At 44.8% G+C, this 16529-nt stretch overlaps 1 protein-coding gene across 2 annotated transcripts in view; it reads right to left on the reverse strand.

Annotated features, from left to right (window-relative positions):
* Window positions 1-204: 204 nt before the first annotated feature.
* Window positions 205-16529, reverse strand: part of DPT (dermatopontin) — a 47866-nt gene continuing 31541 nt past the window's right edge. For both annotated transcript variants that reach the window (XM_073308035.1, XM_073308026.1), the window contains 2 exons: window positions 9282-9389; window positions 205-1685 (listed from right to left, as the gene is read on the reverse strand). In XM_073308035.1, the coding sequence (XP_073164136.1) occupies window positions 1619-1685; window positions 9282-9389 (175 nt within the window). In that variant the 3' untranslated portion in view covers window positions 205-1618. The remainder of the gene's footprint in view (window positions 1686-9281; window positions 9390-16529) is intronic.

Raw genomic sequence — 16529 nt, forward strand, 5'->3', positions numbered from 1 at the left:
CTTCTCTCCCTTTCCTGTGCCTCTCAAATTTCTCTTTCTTTTTGTTACTTATTTATTTGGCCTAGTAACTGACTAGAACAGCACCTCACTAATTACAGTGATGCACTCTGTGAGTGATTGGGTTTTTTGCAGATTAGTGAGTTAAGTGGACAAGCAGGTTAAAAAAGAATAACCCAGGCTACCACATTGCAAAATGTACTTAATTCATTTATTTGACAAGTGTTTTAATGATAACATTTCATAGTATGCTAGTAGATACCTAGTACAAGAGAGCTGCTTGGGATGGGGTAACTGAATGATTGACTCCATTCATGTCCGTGTTTCTCTTGATCTTAGAATCTTGAGTTTGGTGCACGTCTTCATTATGGGCCTGATCATGTGCCACTGAAGATGGTGGGGACTTTGTCATTGATTTCAATTGCCAAAGGCTCAAGCCCTAAATGTCTCTGAGTGTGAAAAATCCCATATTTGACCTTTCTGGCAGAAGTCATCAGAAAGTCGTCTGTCTGGACTGCAACTGCACAAGTGTCCTTTTGAGTGACACTCTTGAAATCTGGTAGGCTCATGGACTGCCAATTACATGGAGAAGGGAGAACATACATTTGAAAATGAACATTTCCAAACATCGCTCTGAGGCTATGTCTGCACTGCACTTGGAGGTTGTGACTGGTGCTCGTGTGGACACGCTCACACCAGCTTTAATCTAGGGAGCATGGCCAATCTAGAAGACATGGCAGCATGGACTCTGATGTGACTAGGAACATCCGGGATTCTGACCCTCCGGTGGCCTGCACTGCTGCTGCTACACTCTATTTTTACCCAACTACCTGTTCTAGCTCTGATCCAGGTATGTTTTCTCAAGCTGGGACTCACAGCCCCAGCTTAAAGTGTAGGTATACCCTAAGTCTAAAGGAGATTCAGGCTCCTAATACAAACAGATAAAGTTGCTATTTGCACTGATGGAGCTTACTCTGATTTCAAACAGGGCTAAATTCTTCTAATGCAAATAGTGACTTTGCCTGTCCACACAAGGGAGTTTCACTAGTGCAGTTATACCAATGGCTGGAATTGGAGCAAATCCCCAATATGGACAATGCCAAGATCCTTGCAATGTGAAATCTCTCTACAGCACAGTCTCAGTTATTAAACGCTGAGAGGTGGGGAGAGACCACTGGGGTTTGTGTGCCAACTAGAAGGTGTGAAAAAGTAATGAAGTGCACACGGAAGAGCTTCTACTGTATTTTAACCTTGTGTGCAGTGGTTTGGGGATGGGAGGCATCTGACACAAAGGTGCTACGCAAAATAATGTTGCGCATGTGCGAAGTGGCTAAATACAAAAAGAAATAACTGCTAATAAAATGTGTGTATATCATAAGCATTTTAGCTGTGAGATGCAGCTACACATAACGTTCAAGGGCGTCCTCTGAGGTTGCAGCTGCAATCATGTTACTAGACTAAAAGGTGCCGTGGGTTGGTACGGCAGTTAACAGCTCCACAGGCAAAGGAGAAGAACTGTAACATCAGCAGCCAGCTGGTGCTGCTTGATGCTCTCTTTGTGAGTTTAATTGCCCCTTTCCCACCCACCCCAGCCTCCCCAAGTTTGGTATCATCAATATGTCTAAAGGTTTTGAAATTGACAGTCAAAGGCTGTCATCCTGCAGATGATGAACTTCCACTGACGATCCCTGCGGGGGAAGAGAGACAAAAGATAGACATTAATGAGGTGAGGGCAACCGCAGAGGATAAAATTATACAAATGAGAACAACTTTGCACTAAAGGTGCCTCCAGCTAGCAAACTCTGTCTGTCAGCCACGAGCCCAATCAGTCTTCCTCCAAGTGTTCCCTGCTGTGCGGTTACATTACGGAAGGCAGCTGAATATTTCAAAAGATTGATAATGCCCTGCCCTGCCCCCTGACAAACTTAAGAGCATAAGGCCACTGAATTACCCATCAGAAGATAATGACTTTTAATCATGATCTACCTCCAGTAAGCTTCAAACCAGTGACTAGAGGAGAAAAGCCAGGCTGGTTATGATCAAAAGTGAGTGCTCAGGTGATGAGTTGCTCTGTAAATTGTGGTACATGAAATGGGTTGGTCGTCTTCAGCTGTCATACGGTACTGGGTAACTAAAGAATTCAGACGTAGAGTAAAATATTGGCAGATGGCAATTGTGATTTAAATTAGTAATGAGTGGCTCTCCAAAGTTTGGAGGTTTCCAGAAGCTCTGCTACAGCTAATTGTCTGAGCTTGAGTCTGAATGCCGGGTTGGTAACATTGTGAGAGCTGGTCCAGGCAAAGGGGAGATTTCCTTCCCAGATCCATGCACAGTCTTTGTCTTCTGCCGGCAACCCCAAACGGCGCATGCCGCTGTGCACTCATGAAGGATAGGAGGTGCTGTAGCGAATGGAAGACAGATACTGATCTCACATTTGCTGGGATGTGACTCGATTGACTTCAGCTGAATTACTCTTGACTTATACTGGAGGGACATGAGAGAAAAATTTTGTCCCCCTGGACTCTCTATAAGTAAAAGTCCTTTCAGTTCAGTTTTAATTTACTGTACATATTATTATGGTAGTTTTTCCTCATTTTAACAGAATATAATTTAGAACAGTGTGTCTCTCACATTAACCAGCAGGGTTTAATCTTTTTTTTTTTTTTTTAGATTTTTGCTTGCCTAGCTAGTTTTGACTGTTTGCTGACACATATGTCACTAAGGGCTAATACAACGCCAAACTTATTTTTAGATTCAGTTTAAGAAATCATCACCTGTGGGTACATGCATGCTGATCACAAATGTGTTACTCCTTTGGTCGCATGGATACCCAGAGATACAGATACGTCATGCTTCAACAAGGTTTTACAGCTCAAAATTAGGATCTATTAAACTCGCCCCTGTTGGAATGGAGGCTCTAAGCTCAAAAGCTCAGATCCAGTACCTTTGCCATTAAAAGAACACTGTTAAGATAAAAATCAAGCATGTCTAAAAGAAATGTTCTTTACTTCCTGTATTAATAACACTGTCTATGATATTAAACCAGAAAGAGTTTTGAAACATTAATTTAGATCTCAATCCATCAGACCATTAAACAAATTTAATTTTAAGCCCTATTCAACTTTTCGGGACTATTCAGGGTACAGGTGCCAACTTTCATTTTTCTGGGTGGGTGCTCCGTTCCCTACCCCCAGCGCCCCCTGCCCACCGCCAAACAGTTGATCAATGGGTGGCTGGTGGGTGCTGAGCACTCACTATTTTTCCCCATGGGTGCTCCAGCCCCAGAGCACCCATGGAATTGGTGCCTATGATTCTGGGCTTACTTTGTACCCTTTGTGCTGTTTGTTTAATCTTTTGCATTTCTCTTAGGGTATGTATACCTTGCCAAAAAAAATAGGTGTGTTCTTGGCTCAGGTTAGCTAACTCAGGTTAAAGTTAGGTTTCAGAGGCGCAGCCATGTTCGTCTATATCCGCAAAAAGAACAGGAGGACTTGTGGCAACTTAGAGACTAGCAAATTTATTTGAGCATAAGCTTTCATGAGATGAAGTGAGCTGTAGCTCACGAAAGCCTATGCTCAAATAAATTTTTCAGTCTCTAAGGTGCCACAAGTCCTCCTTTTCTTTTCAGGTTAAAGTAGCTGTCAGGACATAGCAACTTGGCTTCTAACTCAAATCAGCCCCTCAAATTCAATCCCAGGCTCCTCTGACCTGAGTTAAAGCTGAGCTTCTGTGTCTTAACCTGAGTTAAGAACACACTGACCTATTTTTGCAGTGTAGACATACCGTTAATTAGGAAGCAAAGCTTTGCCGGTCACTTTCACTTTGGTTCTCATGTACCTAGTTCTGTTGTTATCTGAGGAAACCCAAATACTTGTTTCCAATTAAATTAAAAATTTACACTATTTCTAATCCTAATAGATTTGATTTCTTGTTGTTATACGAAACCTAATTGGGAGCCTAAAACACCTGATGGTTTAGCTAATCTATCTGGGTAGTCAGTAGGGTGACCAGATGTCCCTATTTTTTAGGGACGGTCCCGATATTTGGGCTTTGTCTTATATAGGTGCCTATTACCCCCCACCCCCTGTCCTGATTTTTCACACGTGCCGTCTGGTCACCCTAGTAGTCAGGGTCTCCCTAGGCATTTCTATTGCACTTACCGCACAGGTAGCTGAATGCCAATGGGCTTTAATGATGATTCTCATAGCAGTTAAGAGATTTCTCACTATTCAGTTCACTCAAGCAAAGACATAGAAGAACAGATGACAAAAATCTCTGTATACCAAATTATTGAACTTCGTGTAAGGCGTGTGGCTGGGCATGACGTTTGTGTCCTACCACTTGCACTGCCAAAACCTGCTGGGTCCCCACAGGGGCTGGAGCGGCAAAGGGTTGCAGAGGAGGGTGTGCACCGTGCATTTTGACATGTACAGTAAATTCATGGCCCACTCCGCGACTGCAGATTCCAAACCAGGCTTTAGGGAGACCTGGACTGGTGGCACTTGGGCAGAACAGCCTGGGTTAGTCATTCTGGCAACTAGAGAGCTGGAAAAAACAGCAAGGTCTGTCGGTGTCCAGCAGCCTCCCTAAAGATTCCCAGGCTGGGTTGCATTAGCCTTTTCTTCTCTAAAATCCCCAACTGCGGCTATCATAGGTTCAGCTCCACCAGTGATAGGGATGGTGGGGCTCCTGGGTATAGCTGGCATTGTAAGCACCGTGTTATCGAACCCTGCTCAAAGGTGTTCAAACCAGCAGCCAGCTCCTTGTCTACACTAGTGCTCCCACTGCTACTATCAATGGGGATAGTGCAGTGGGAAATGCTAAGGGGAAAAACCTAGTGTAGCCATGACCTGGGAGTCTGGTCTCTTCTCTACCACAAGGGAGCGAGGCACCTCTGATCCAACTGCCTGTCTCTTGCGTCGGTTACTCCTGCTTCTGGTAGGAATAGTTTCTGCTACAAGGTTGCCAGTAAGCAATCATCAGCCCCAGGCAATTTTGTCAGAAACTATCATTTCTGGGACTGTAAAAGCCTGGGAATTTATTATTATTTCTGCAAAGCCACGACTCCCATGGCATCGTACTGACAACCTTGGCCAGGGGGACTCCCTGGTATGCTGCCAGGGAGCTAGGACGGTCACTGTGGCCAAGGCATCTCTTCTTTCCCTCCTTGTCAGGTGAACTCCTAATTTGCCTCTCTCCAGCCACTCTTGGCAACAACTGGCTGCCTCAGTACACCCCAACTCAGTATCTGCAATGGTATCCCAGGCCATAATGGTGGGTTAGCAAATTGGCTTGGTGTCGCGGCTAAAATAGCCAGCAGTGAAATAGTTAACAGTGTTGCCCTATAATTTGACCTCATTATAATTGAGTCAACACCCCTATTGGATTAATGGGGGCTGTTCACACTTCTCAGGCCTATTTTTTCAGACTGTCTACAAATTGGGCGCTGCATTTTTCTACATTAGGTTCACATTTTGAAGGTTATCTCTGCAACCATGATGGCTAGAGAGATAATTTAGTTTAAGGTGGAGACTTTGGAGCACAATAATGCAGCAACTTCAAAAACAGACCAATGATATCCATTTGCATGCCAGTATAATCTCACTGTACATAGAGCCCTGCTCATAAGGTGGTAACGAATGCTAATGGTAAATAAGGGTCTGGCATGATTGATACAAAGTAATTAACTCATTCTCTGGAAAGGAATCAGTGTTATATTTCATTAACCTTAATTCTCTGTGCCTGACTTGCAGCATGCTTCAAGCTGCTCACTTACCCTATGTTTTATATCGGTGTCGCTGCTGATTTCAGTGAAGTTATTCTGCATTTACGTTGTGTCAAAGGGGTGGAAGAATCAGGCTCATTATAGGTAAAATTCTCTATTTTAAACCACTCCATATTGGGCCTTATGAAACACCGTGGGTTCTACAGTCCCCCTTCCAATTCCCCAGTAGATTAATAGGGTTTCCCTTTTCTGTGTGTCCTTCTGCCTGAAACCCAGCTTCTGATTCATCAAGCTGTTTGTGAATGGGTCCTTACACTAATGAACCAGCTTGATCTACAGTACAGAATATTCACCAGTGTTTGGCCCAATCCACGTTTAAGTTATTGAAGGGATGGTGCTATTCAGTCACATTATGATTGTGTATGTAGCTATGATGTTGTGCCTTTGCTTCCTATATTCTGCAATTACTAAGAACTCTCCCTGTGTGCATAACTTGTGTATTTATAGGTTTCAGAGTAACAGCCGTGTTAGTCTGTATTTGCAAAAAGAAAAGGAGGACTTGTGGCACCTTAGAGACTAACCAATTTATTTGAGCATAAGCTTTCGTGAGCTACAGCTCACTTCATCGGATGCATACTGTGAAAAATACAGAAGATGTTTTTATACACACAAACCATGAAAAAATGGGTGTTTATCTATACAAAATGTTTTCTCTCCCCCCACCCCACTCTCCTGCTGGTAATAGCTTATCTAAAGTGATCACTCTCCTTACAATGTGTATGATAATCAAGGTGGGCCATTTCTAGCACAAATCCAGGGTTTAACAAGAACATCTGAGGAATGGGGCGGGGTAGGAAAAAACAAGGGGAAATAGGTTACCTTGCATAATGACTTAGCCACTCCCAGTCTCTATTCAATCCTAAGTTAATTGTATTCAATTTGCAAATGAATTCCAATTCAACAGTCTCTCGCTGGAGTCTGGTTTTGAAGTTATTCTGTTGTAATATCGTAACTTTCATGTCTGTAATCGCGTGACCAGAGAGATTGAAGTGTTCTCCAACTGGTTTATGAATGTTATAATTCTTGACATCTGATTTGTGTCCATTTATTCTTTTATGTAGAGACTGTCCAGTTTGACCAATGTACATGGCAGAGGGGCATTGCTGGCACATGATGGCATATATCACATTGGTAGATGTGCGGGTGAACGAGCCTCTGATACTGTGGCTGATGTTATTAGGCCCTGTGATGGCGTCCCCTGAATAGATATGTGGGCACAGTTGGCAATGGGCTTTGTTGCAAGGATAGGTTCCTGGGTTAGTGGTTCTGTTGTGTGGTATGTGGTTGTTGGTGAGTATTCGCTTCAGGTTGGGGGGCTGTCTGTAGGCAAGGACTGGCCTGTCTCCCAAGATTTGAGAGAGTGTTGGGTCATCCTTCAGGATAGGTTGTAGATCCTTGATAATGCGTTGGAGGGGTTTTAGTTGGGGGCTGAAGGTGACGGCTAGTGGCGTTCTGTTATTTTCTTTATTAGGCCTGTCCTGTAGTAGTTGACTTCTGGGAACTCTACTGGCTCTATCGATCTGTTTCTTCACTTCCACAGGTGGGTATTGTAGTTGTAAGAATGCTTGATAGAGATCTTGTAGGTGTTTGTCTCTGTCGGGGGGGTTGGAGCAAATGTGGCTGTATCGCAGAGCTTGGCTGTAGACAATGGATCGTGTGGTGTGGTCAGGGTGAAAGCTGGAGGCATGTAGGTAGGAATAGCGGTCAGTAGGTTTCCGGTATAGGGTGGTGTTTGTGTGACCATTGTTTATTAGCACTGTAGTGTCCAGGAAGTGGATCTCTTGTGTGGACTGGACCAGGCTGAGGTTGATGGTGGGATGGAAATTGTTGAAATCATGGTGGAATTCCTCAAGGGCTTCTTTTCCATGGGTCCAGATGATGAAGATGTCATCAAAATAGCGCAAGTAGAGTAGGGGCGTTAGGGGACGAGAGCTGAGGAAGCGTTGTTCTAAGTCAGCCATAAAAATCTTTTGTAGTGATAAACACCCATTTTTTCATGGTTTGTGAGTATAAAAACATCTTCTGTATTTTCCATAGTATGCATCCGATGAAGTGAGCTGTAGCTCACGAAAGCTTATGCTCAAATAAATTGGTTAGTCTCTAAGGTGCCACAAGTATTCCTTTTCTTTTTGTGTATTTATGCATCACCCTGAACAGGGGAGATGCACATACTGTCTGTCTTCTCTCATGAAGACTTTATTTTTGTTCCTTTCTGTTACTTTTATTTTAGATGAAAGAAAACAATTTTAGATTGAACATATAGTGTAGCTCTTTGCATATTGAAAAACATGCAATTGAAATACCCTCAATTGTTAATGTAAGTTCCCTGAATGTCTACAAACACAGGCATTTTAGTCCCTTTTACATGACTGTAAATTATAAGAATTGGTTTCAGGCATGGGGAATAATCTGAAGTCATGTCTATAAGAATATGGAAATTACTGTACCGGGTCAGACCAATGATCTGTTCCTGTTGGTACTCTGCTTAAAGGAGTTCCAACCAGCAGCCAGTCACCAGCACTAGGCTCTACTCAATGGATCAGAGAAAATAATCATACAATCACCATATATAAAAGCGGGGGAGGTGTGATATTAGGACTGCTGTGAGGCTTCAGGGGGGATATATCTACTGTTATGGCGGGGTTGGGAGTGGAAGAGGAGTTCCAGTCCTCTTTTCCTTGTACCCCCAATGATAGCACCTAGCAACTGTCTACCTTAATCAAGCTAAAGATGGCAAAATGCAGTCTTCAGGGGCTCTGTGGCTATGGCAATTGACGCCAGCGTAACAGGGGATTGAGGGCATTGTATCCTTCATTTCTGGAACCGTAAAAGCCTGGCTTCTAATTTGTCAGGAAGCAGCATACATCTGATGTGGGTCACCTGCGGCTGATGCAGTGTGGCGCGCACACACTGAGCATGCAAATGAGCAGAAGGAGCAGTAGATGTGTCTCCAGACACAGCGCGCAGCATTTGGCAGTCCTGTGTGGCCTGAGGGAAACACCAAGCGCCCTACACACCTGCTGGCTCCCCAGTAGCCTTCATGAAGGGTGGGCTGAAATGAGCACCTCTGTCCTTCCAGGGGTATGGGATAGTCAAGCTGGAATTTTAAAGATCTGGATAATTTTATAAACAACAGTATCCGGAGCTAGGCAAGAGCCAAAACTCTAGATCCAAACACCAGTAAACCTGGGGGAGCGCAGATCCACATGTGAACTTCTTGGCTGAGGCCCACTGCTAATAATGCTTGTAGTTGTGCCTACTAATCAAATCTCAGCTAAGATGATCACCACTGAGGACAGGAAGGTATTCCTCCCCTCCCCTATGTACAGCCCATAACAATTAGCCAGGTGCATGATGGACTTCCCCAGATGAGGGATAGTGCATTTGATGGACCATTGTTTGATCCAGTATGGCAACCCTATATTCCAGATGGGGAGGAGCGGGGAAAATACCCACTTTTTCTCCCACTTCCAATAACAACACAAAGCAAAAAGCAAACCTGTCCACAGCAGAGAAGGTAGTAGTTGCTCCCCGGATGTAATGATCATAGGTGTACATCATCATGTCCATATCTTCTCCATAGTGTCCCGGCTGCTCTGCTGTCAGACTTTATGTCAAGGGAAAAGAAAACACAATTTACCTTTTGGAAGAAATGAGGAATGAAATAGAATTAACTGAGTGCAGATCAAGTGCCAGAATCTTCACCTCTATTTCTTTGAAAGTTTTTACTCTTTGAAAGTTCTTATTCTTTGACAACATCATAATGCAGAGTCCTACACATAACATGGTTTTGTTTCTCTTGCATGCAATTTGTTCTTGGAATCCTTTAGGCAATTACAAAGAATTTAGCTTGTGTAGAGTAGGTCTGATTATTAAACATAGCAGCAACTCTGGGAGAAAGGCAATCTGAATAAGAATATAATGCCTGTCTATTTCTTCTGTGTCTGTTACTTTCCTCATATCAGTTTGTTTGGTTTAGTACTGCAAAGTGTCCTAAATATTGCCAAGTCAAATAAATACAACCATGTCTCCATTTATGACTTATACGTATGCATATAACAGCTATTGTGTTCCTCTTTCTTCTCTTTCCTCCCGGTTTGTATTCAGGCTTTAAGAGAGAATGATCTGGATTAAATGTGTAAAGTGTAATTTATCCAAGGATCTCAAAGTGCTTCTGCAAACATTAATTGAATTATAGTTACAAGCAACCCTCCTGGGAAGTAGGCAAGTAGTATTATTCCCATTTTACAGATGACTAAACAGAGGCACAGAGAGGGTAGGCAGCTTGCCCAAGGTCATCCATCAAGACTCTGGTGGAGGTTGGGAATGGAGACAAGAGGCTGGATTCATCACTGGGTTTATGCAGGTGTAAACATAGTTATATCCATGTGAATCTGAAGTAAAATAGTGATAAATCAGGTTTCAGAGGAAATTCTGTCCCAATCGAAGTCAATTGCAAAACTACCCCTGACTTTAATAGAAGCAGGACTTCACCCCAGGAGCTCTAATTCCCCGTTCCCTGATCTAGGCCCCAGCAAATTCAGCAAAGTCTTTAAGGACATTCTTACACACACAAATAGCCCCCTCCCTATTCAGCAAAGCCCTCAACTATGCGCTTGAACCCAATTAAAGTCAATGGGATTTAAGCACATCCTTGAATGTTCTGCTGAATAGGGATAGTACTATTGGGATTACTTACATGTTTAAAATTAAGCACATGCTTAAGTGTTTTGGTGAATCAGGGCCCTAACCGGTAACTATGGGAACTATCAGAAACTGGAAGAATATTTTAAGGCAAGTGTATCTGATTTTTCAAAAAGATCATGTTTACATATTAGCTTAGGCTGCTTTATTCCAGAACTGTTTCTGTGATTAAAAATTCTCTGAAATTACCACCAATGGCTGTATGATTAAATGCATTTTACATTACTTTGTTTACCATACTATTGAGCTGTTTGTTTTCTCTGTACATAGCAGATGTGACTTAATTACGGGTCATTTTCTGCTCTTGAAAATGAAAGGAAAAGACCATCCAGTGCAACATCACAGTTGGCAAAATATTATTCCCGGGCAAATGAAAATAAGAATCAGGTTAGAATTCTGATGCGGATGTTTAAGACCTTAAAGGTATCAGGAGCGGATTCCTTTTTACCCCACAGGCATTCTTCTGCCACCTATCCCTAACCATACACCATCATCAAACAAATTAGTGATTGCAGAATGAGTGCAACACTGCCTGGTCTTATCTGAGAAGTGTGTGATCAGGTCGGTGTAACAGCATCCTCGTCAGCATTCCAGCCAGGGGGCTGGCGTTCAACCCAGTCTCTGTGGTGCCTTGTTGTTAAGTGATGATCCACATACAACAACATTTCATCACTGATACAGTCAGCTGCTGCAGGCAACCAAACAGAACACCTGTCCGAAGGGAGAAATAACACAGCCAGGGGAATGGATGATTGCTGAGCTGGGTTTTCTGATAGAAGGAAGGAGACAGAGGTGTCCTCTGTGGATGAGAGGATTTGGGCGATAGGTCTGAATTCAACTCCCACTGAAGTCCCTGAAGAGATCTGGATCAGGCCCAGAGTCATTCTCTTAGCGTATGCACAATGTGCCTCAAGTGTTGGGTTGCCAGGCCTCTAGTTTTTGACCAGAATGCCCAGGCAAAAAGTGACCCTGGTGGCTCTGGTCGGCACTGCTGACCAGACCGTTAAAAGTCTGGTTGGTGGTACAGTAGGGGCCTGAGGCTAAGGCAGACTCCTTGCCTGCCCTAGCTCTGCGTGGCTTCCAGAAGCTGCCACCAGGTCCCTGCGGCCCTTAGGCTCATGGGCGGCATGGGAGGCTCTGTGCGCTGCCCACGCCCTGAGTACCAGCTAAGCAGCTCCCATTGGTTGGGAACCGCGACCAATGGGAGCTGCGGGGTGGTAGCACCTGCAGGCGCAAGCGCACCCACAGTGTGAGGAGCCTCACTGATATACCTAGCAGCAGCAAGGACCTGGCAGCTGCTTCCTGGGAGCTGCCAGTAAATGCTGCTGGGATCCCATACCCCGAACCCTCTCCTGCAGCCCTGCCCCAGCCCGGAGTCCCCTCCTGCACCCAAACTCCCTTCTGGAGCCTCCAACCCCCTCAAACCCCAACCCCCTGCCCTAGCTCGGAGGCCCCTCCTGATCCCCAAACCCCTCATACCTGGCCCCATCCTAGAGCCTGCACCCCCCAGCCAGAGCCCTTACCCCCCTCCCAGTCCCCAACCCCAGCTGGGTGAAAGTGAGTGAGGGAGAGGGAGCAATGCTGGGAGGTGGAATGGGGTGGGGGCAAGGCCTCAGAGAAGGGGAGGGGCAGGTGAGGTCTGGGTGTTTGTTTTTGTACAATTAGAAAGTTGGCAAACCTACTCAGGTGACACATGACTGGAATTCATCGCTGAATTTGGTCCATCGGTTGGATCATTAGCTTCCTCAGTTTGGGCAGGGTACTGACAGGGGGTGTGACGTGAACACTGATCCATCCCAAATACGAGTGCGGCGTACACGGCAAAATTTCTTTTCAGTTGTTCCCAAGTGGCAACCTTAGTTGGAGGAGTATTATTGTGATTGATAACAGGCACTGTATTATTTCTGCTTTGGGGACATCTGCCTTCATGCTCTTAAATATATATCTAGGGCTTCTGTTTTTCACGGTTTATTAATAGCATTGGCGAGGAATTTTTAACAATTTTTGAATTTCATGTAGATGTCCAAAAATTGGGGATTTTTAGGGCTTTCTCTTTGTATATACTGTAATAAGCAATGTATATCACATAAGACCATAAGAACGGCCATACTGAGTCAGACCAATGTTGCATCTAGCCTAGTATCCTGTCTTCCAAAAGAGAATGAACAGAACAGGCAATTATCGAGTTATCCATCCCATGCCCTCTCCTCCATACCCCTGATCATTTTTGTTGCCCTTCTCTGTTCCTTTTCCAATTCTAATGTATCTTGCGCCAATGCTCTGTCTTGCACTGAGCTTCTCCTGGCCCATTATGGACCCTGGCAGTAGAGAATAGTCACGTGTAGCGTGCTCTGGCCTTGGCCCTGACATGCCCATTCCACCTCCTACCCTATCCATGTGTTACTGGTTACAGTAGTACATGCTGTAATAAGTGCTCTCTCTGAAAGCTTCCAAAAGAACTACTTTACAGCACACGAGAGAACCTTTAGTGCACACCAGCGAGGTTTACTCAGAGCAATTAATGTGCAACACGTTAGGGCGCTTTCAAAATCACACCCTCATAGTCCGTATTCCTGCTCTGTGTAGATAAACTCTTAGATACCATCATTGCAGGGGGGGGGTGGTTTGGTGTTTACTGGATAAATACCCATTTTTTATTTTTTCTTGTTTTGTGTCAGGGGTGTTTTATCAGTATTTATTGGTTAAAAGCAAAAATCAGAAGCCCTAAATATGTATTATTTTAAGCAATGTCAGACACTTTGCAGCATGGGCAAATCAACTTGACTTTGAATATTTATGTTACTGTCTTATCTAGGGTCTGATTTTCTCTTACAGTAAGTCACTCTAGCAGTGTAAAGGAGCCCTTGAGTAGATGTAAATCGCTCCGTGAGGATATCCCCTGTGCAGGAGGTCTCCCCAGCTGGTGTAGAGCTGGAATAAGAGCTCAATACTGTCCCTGTTCTCAGGCTCCAGTATGGGAGGTGGAATGGGCATGTCAGGGGCATGGCCACAACACACTACACAATGACCATTCTCTACACCCAGAGTCCATAATGGGCCATGGGAAGGTGAGTGAAAGATAGAGCAGCCTCAGGGATGCTCTAACTTACGGTGTGGGCTAGGCAGGCCCTTGCACCGTGAGTGAAAGATAGAGCAGCCTCAGGGATGCTCTAACTTACGGTGTGGGCTAGGCAGGCCCTTGCACCATATCAGAATGTGGGGAGTGCAAAGGTCATCTAAAGCTACCTTTGCCCTTCCCCCCTCCACACTTCCTGCCCCAAATATGGGAATGGAGTAAATGAGAATCAAGCCCCTACCATCAACCCCATGAGTCTACCAAAACTAATGGGATGTAGGCTGAAGCCTTTGAGTTTTGCTTTATTATGAATACAAATGCTCCTGAGCCCCTTTTGTTGTGGAGAGGAATGTTATGAATAGGGCTAGGATAGCATGGTTCAAGTTCACTTAGGTCTTTCTGTCTAATTCTATTTTCTTTGACGTTAGCTGTGCTCGTTTATGTAACTCTTCCCGTAAGCCCATATGTCTCAAGGTCAGCCTGATTGCATGCTATCCTTTAGAGAGAGATGCAAATAATTAATCCAATTGCTGGGTGGTGTGCTATTATCCGCCCTTTGTCTTTCACCCCTTTTTGGAGTTTGGGAGCCAAAACACAGAGAGATCATGCTCTGCATGTTACTACTGGTCCTTTCCAATACCTGGGTCTTTCTCCCAGAAACAGAGATGAAATGTATGTAAATGGTTAAAAATCTCTCAAACTGAGCTGGCTGGCTTATGTGATTGGTAATGGATCTGGAGCCTTTCACCACTGCTGGAGGTTGCTACTTCAAGGCCAGGCCAGGCTGGTCGTGAATGTAAGTTATTACCATTTAAATGTTGTACAATGGCCTATGTGGAATACCTCGGTGGTCTCAGTCCAGGTGTCTGCATCACTGCTTGTCGGCAGCAGTCTCAGAAGCAAGGCCAAGGATCTAAATGTGAACTATCATCTCCTTTTTGGTCAGCGTTGAGGCACATTAGCAGAGCAGAGCACTCCTCCGGGGGTGAAACTAGAAAGTTCTACTGTCCTGGATGTGCTTGTTCAGCTGATGGGGGCCAGAATCCGTCTCGGGGACTGGGTTCGAATGTAGAAATGCACAGAAGAAAAGCAGGCATCCGTTTGTGTGTATGTGGAGCTTGGCGGGACTACATGAATATATATTTAGTAATGGATTTCCTCTTTGTCCTTCATGTTGGCACCTAGATATTTCCTAGAGTTTTGTTTGTTTGGTTTTGGTGTATCGTGACTTCAATTCTACAAGTCGTAGGGTGGGCCAGGATATGTGTTGCATAAAAGGCGTGTTTAAAGGCGCTGCATCTGAAACAGGATCTTTATTTTAGCTTGAAAGTAGGGTTTTGTTCTCCCTGGGGAAGAATAACTGCATAAGAGGTTAAAAGTACGGGTAACGTTATTTTATTCAACCCAGGGAGAGGTCTGTAATAATAAACAATAATTACGAACATGTCTCATCCATGATCTCGGAGCAATTGACCACAGTGGGTCAGTAGCATTATGTCTATTTTACAGATGAGGAAACTGTGGCAGCGGTGGCCTGATTTTCAGAAGTACCCTGAGCACCCACAAACCCAGCAAAGTCAATGGGACCTGCAGATGCTCAGCATCTTTGGCAATTAGGCCAAGGGAATTTAAATGACTCCCCTAAACTCTCACAGAGAGTTAATGGCAGGGTCAGTTAATATAAGCAGGGAATATAAGCGAGGGTCCTTTAAAAATCTGTTTAAAAAGCCCACTCGTAAGTGACCAAAGGAGCTAGCAAACAGAAGCAGCAGTGTGAAGGTTGCGGATCTCTCGAGACATCTAGATAGACTTATGTGTAGTGCTGGGGAGTTTTGCAGAGGGGGAGCAGAAAGGGGGGGCTAGATACACTTCCCATTCCTTAAACTTCTTTAAACTTAAGCCAGAAAAACACCCCCTGATAAGCACAAAACATCAGCAAAGGAACTAACTTCAGGATTAAAAAGATAAAGCAGGCAGAAGTCCAGCTACAGAGTGGGGGCTATCCAGTTTATTGAACCCAATGCAGCATGTATGATTTTCTGCCCTATGGGCAGGTAGCGTATGTGTGCATGCGGGGCAAGGGGATCTGGGTCCTCAGAGTCCGTGTACGGGCTTTGGAGACCAGGGTGGCTGAGCGGGAGGAGCTGAGGGAGACAGAGAGGTACATAGGTGAGACTTTCTGAGACACAGTGGAATGGTCCCACCCCCGGCCTGACAGCCTCTGTGCTGTTGAGGGGGATAAAAGTCTTAGGGAAGGAGAACATCCAACTGGAGCAGAGGGAAATGATCCCATAGTTGGGCCCCTCCTTCCAGATGATGTTGTGGTATCCTTCTCTCACTGAGGACACCTCTCTGGGGGAGGGAACTCCAGTTATTAGGAAGAGACAGGTGTTAGTAATGGGCGATTCGATCATGAGAAACAGAGATAGCTGGCTTTGTGATGACCAGGAGAACCGCATGGTGATTTGCCTGCCCAGTGCAAAGGTTGCGGATCTCTTAGGACATCTAGATAGACTTATGTGTAGTGCTGGGGAGGAGCTGGTGGTCGTGGTACATGTAGGTACCAATGACACAGGGAAGGATAGGAGAGAGGTCCTGGTGGCCAAATTTAAGCTGCTAGGTAAGAGATTGAAGTCCAGGACCGCCATGGTGGCATTCTCTGAAATGCTTCCTGTTCCACGCACAGGGCCAGGTAGGCAGGCAGAACTGCAGGGTCTCAATGCCTGGGTGAGACGATGCTGTAGGGAGGTGGGGTTTAGATTCATTAGGAACTGGGGAAACTTTTGGGAAAGGGGGAGCCTATACAGGAAGGATGGGCTCCAGCTTAACCAGAATGGAACCAGATTGCTGGCACTTAACATTAAAAAGGTTGTAGAGCAGTTTTAAAACTAAGGGCTGGGGGAAAGCCGACAGGTGCGGAGGAGCACGTGGTTCGGACAAAGACATACCTTAGGGGATGATCCACTA

The sequence above is a fragment of the Lepidochelys kempii genome, chromosome 1 (genome assembly GCF_965140265.1).
Source record: "Lepidochelys kempii isolate rLepKem1 chromosome 1, rLepKem1.hap2, whole genome shotgun sequence".
Classification (NCBI taxonomy): Eukaryota; Metazoa; Chordata; order Testudines; family Cheloniidae; genus Lepidochelys; species Lepidochelys kempii.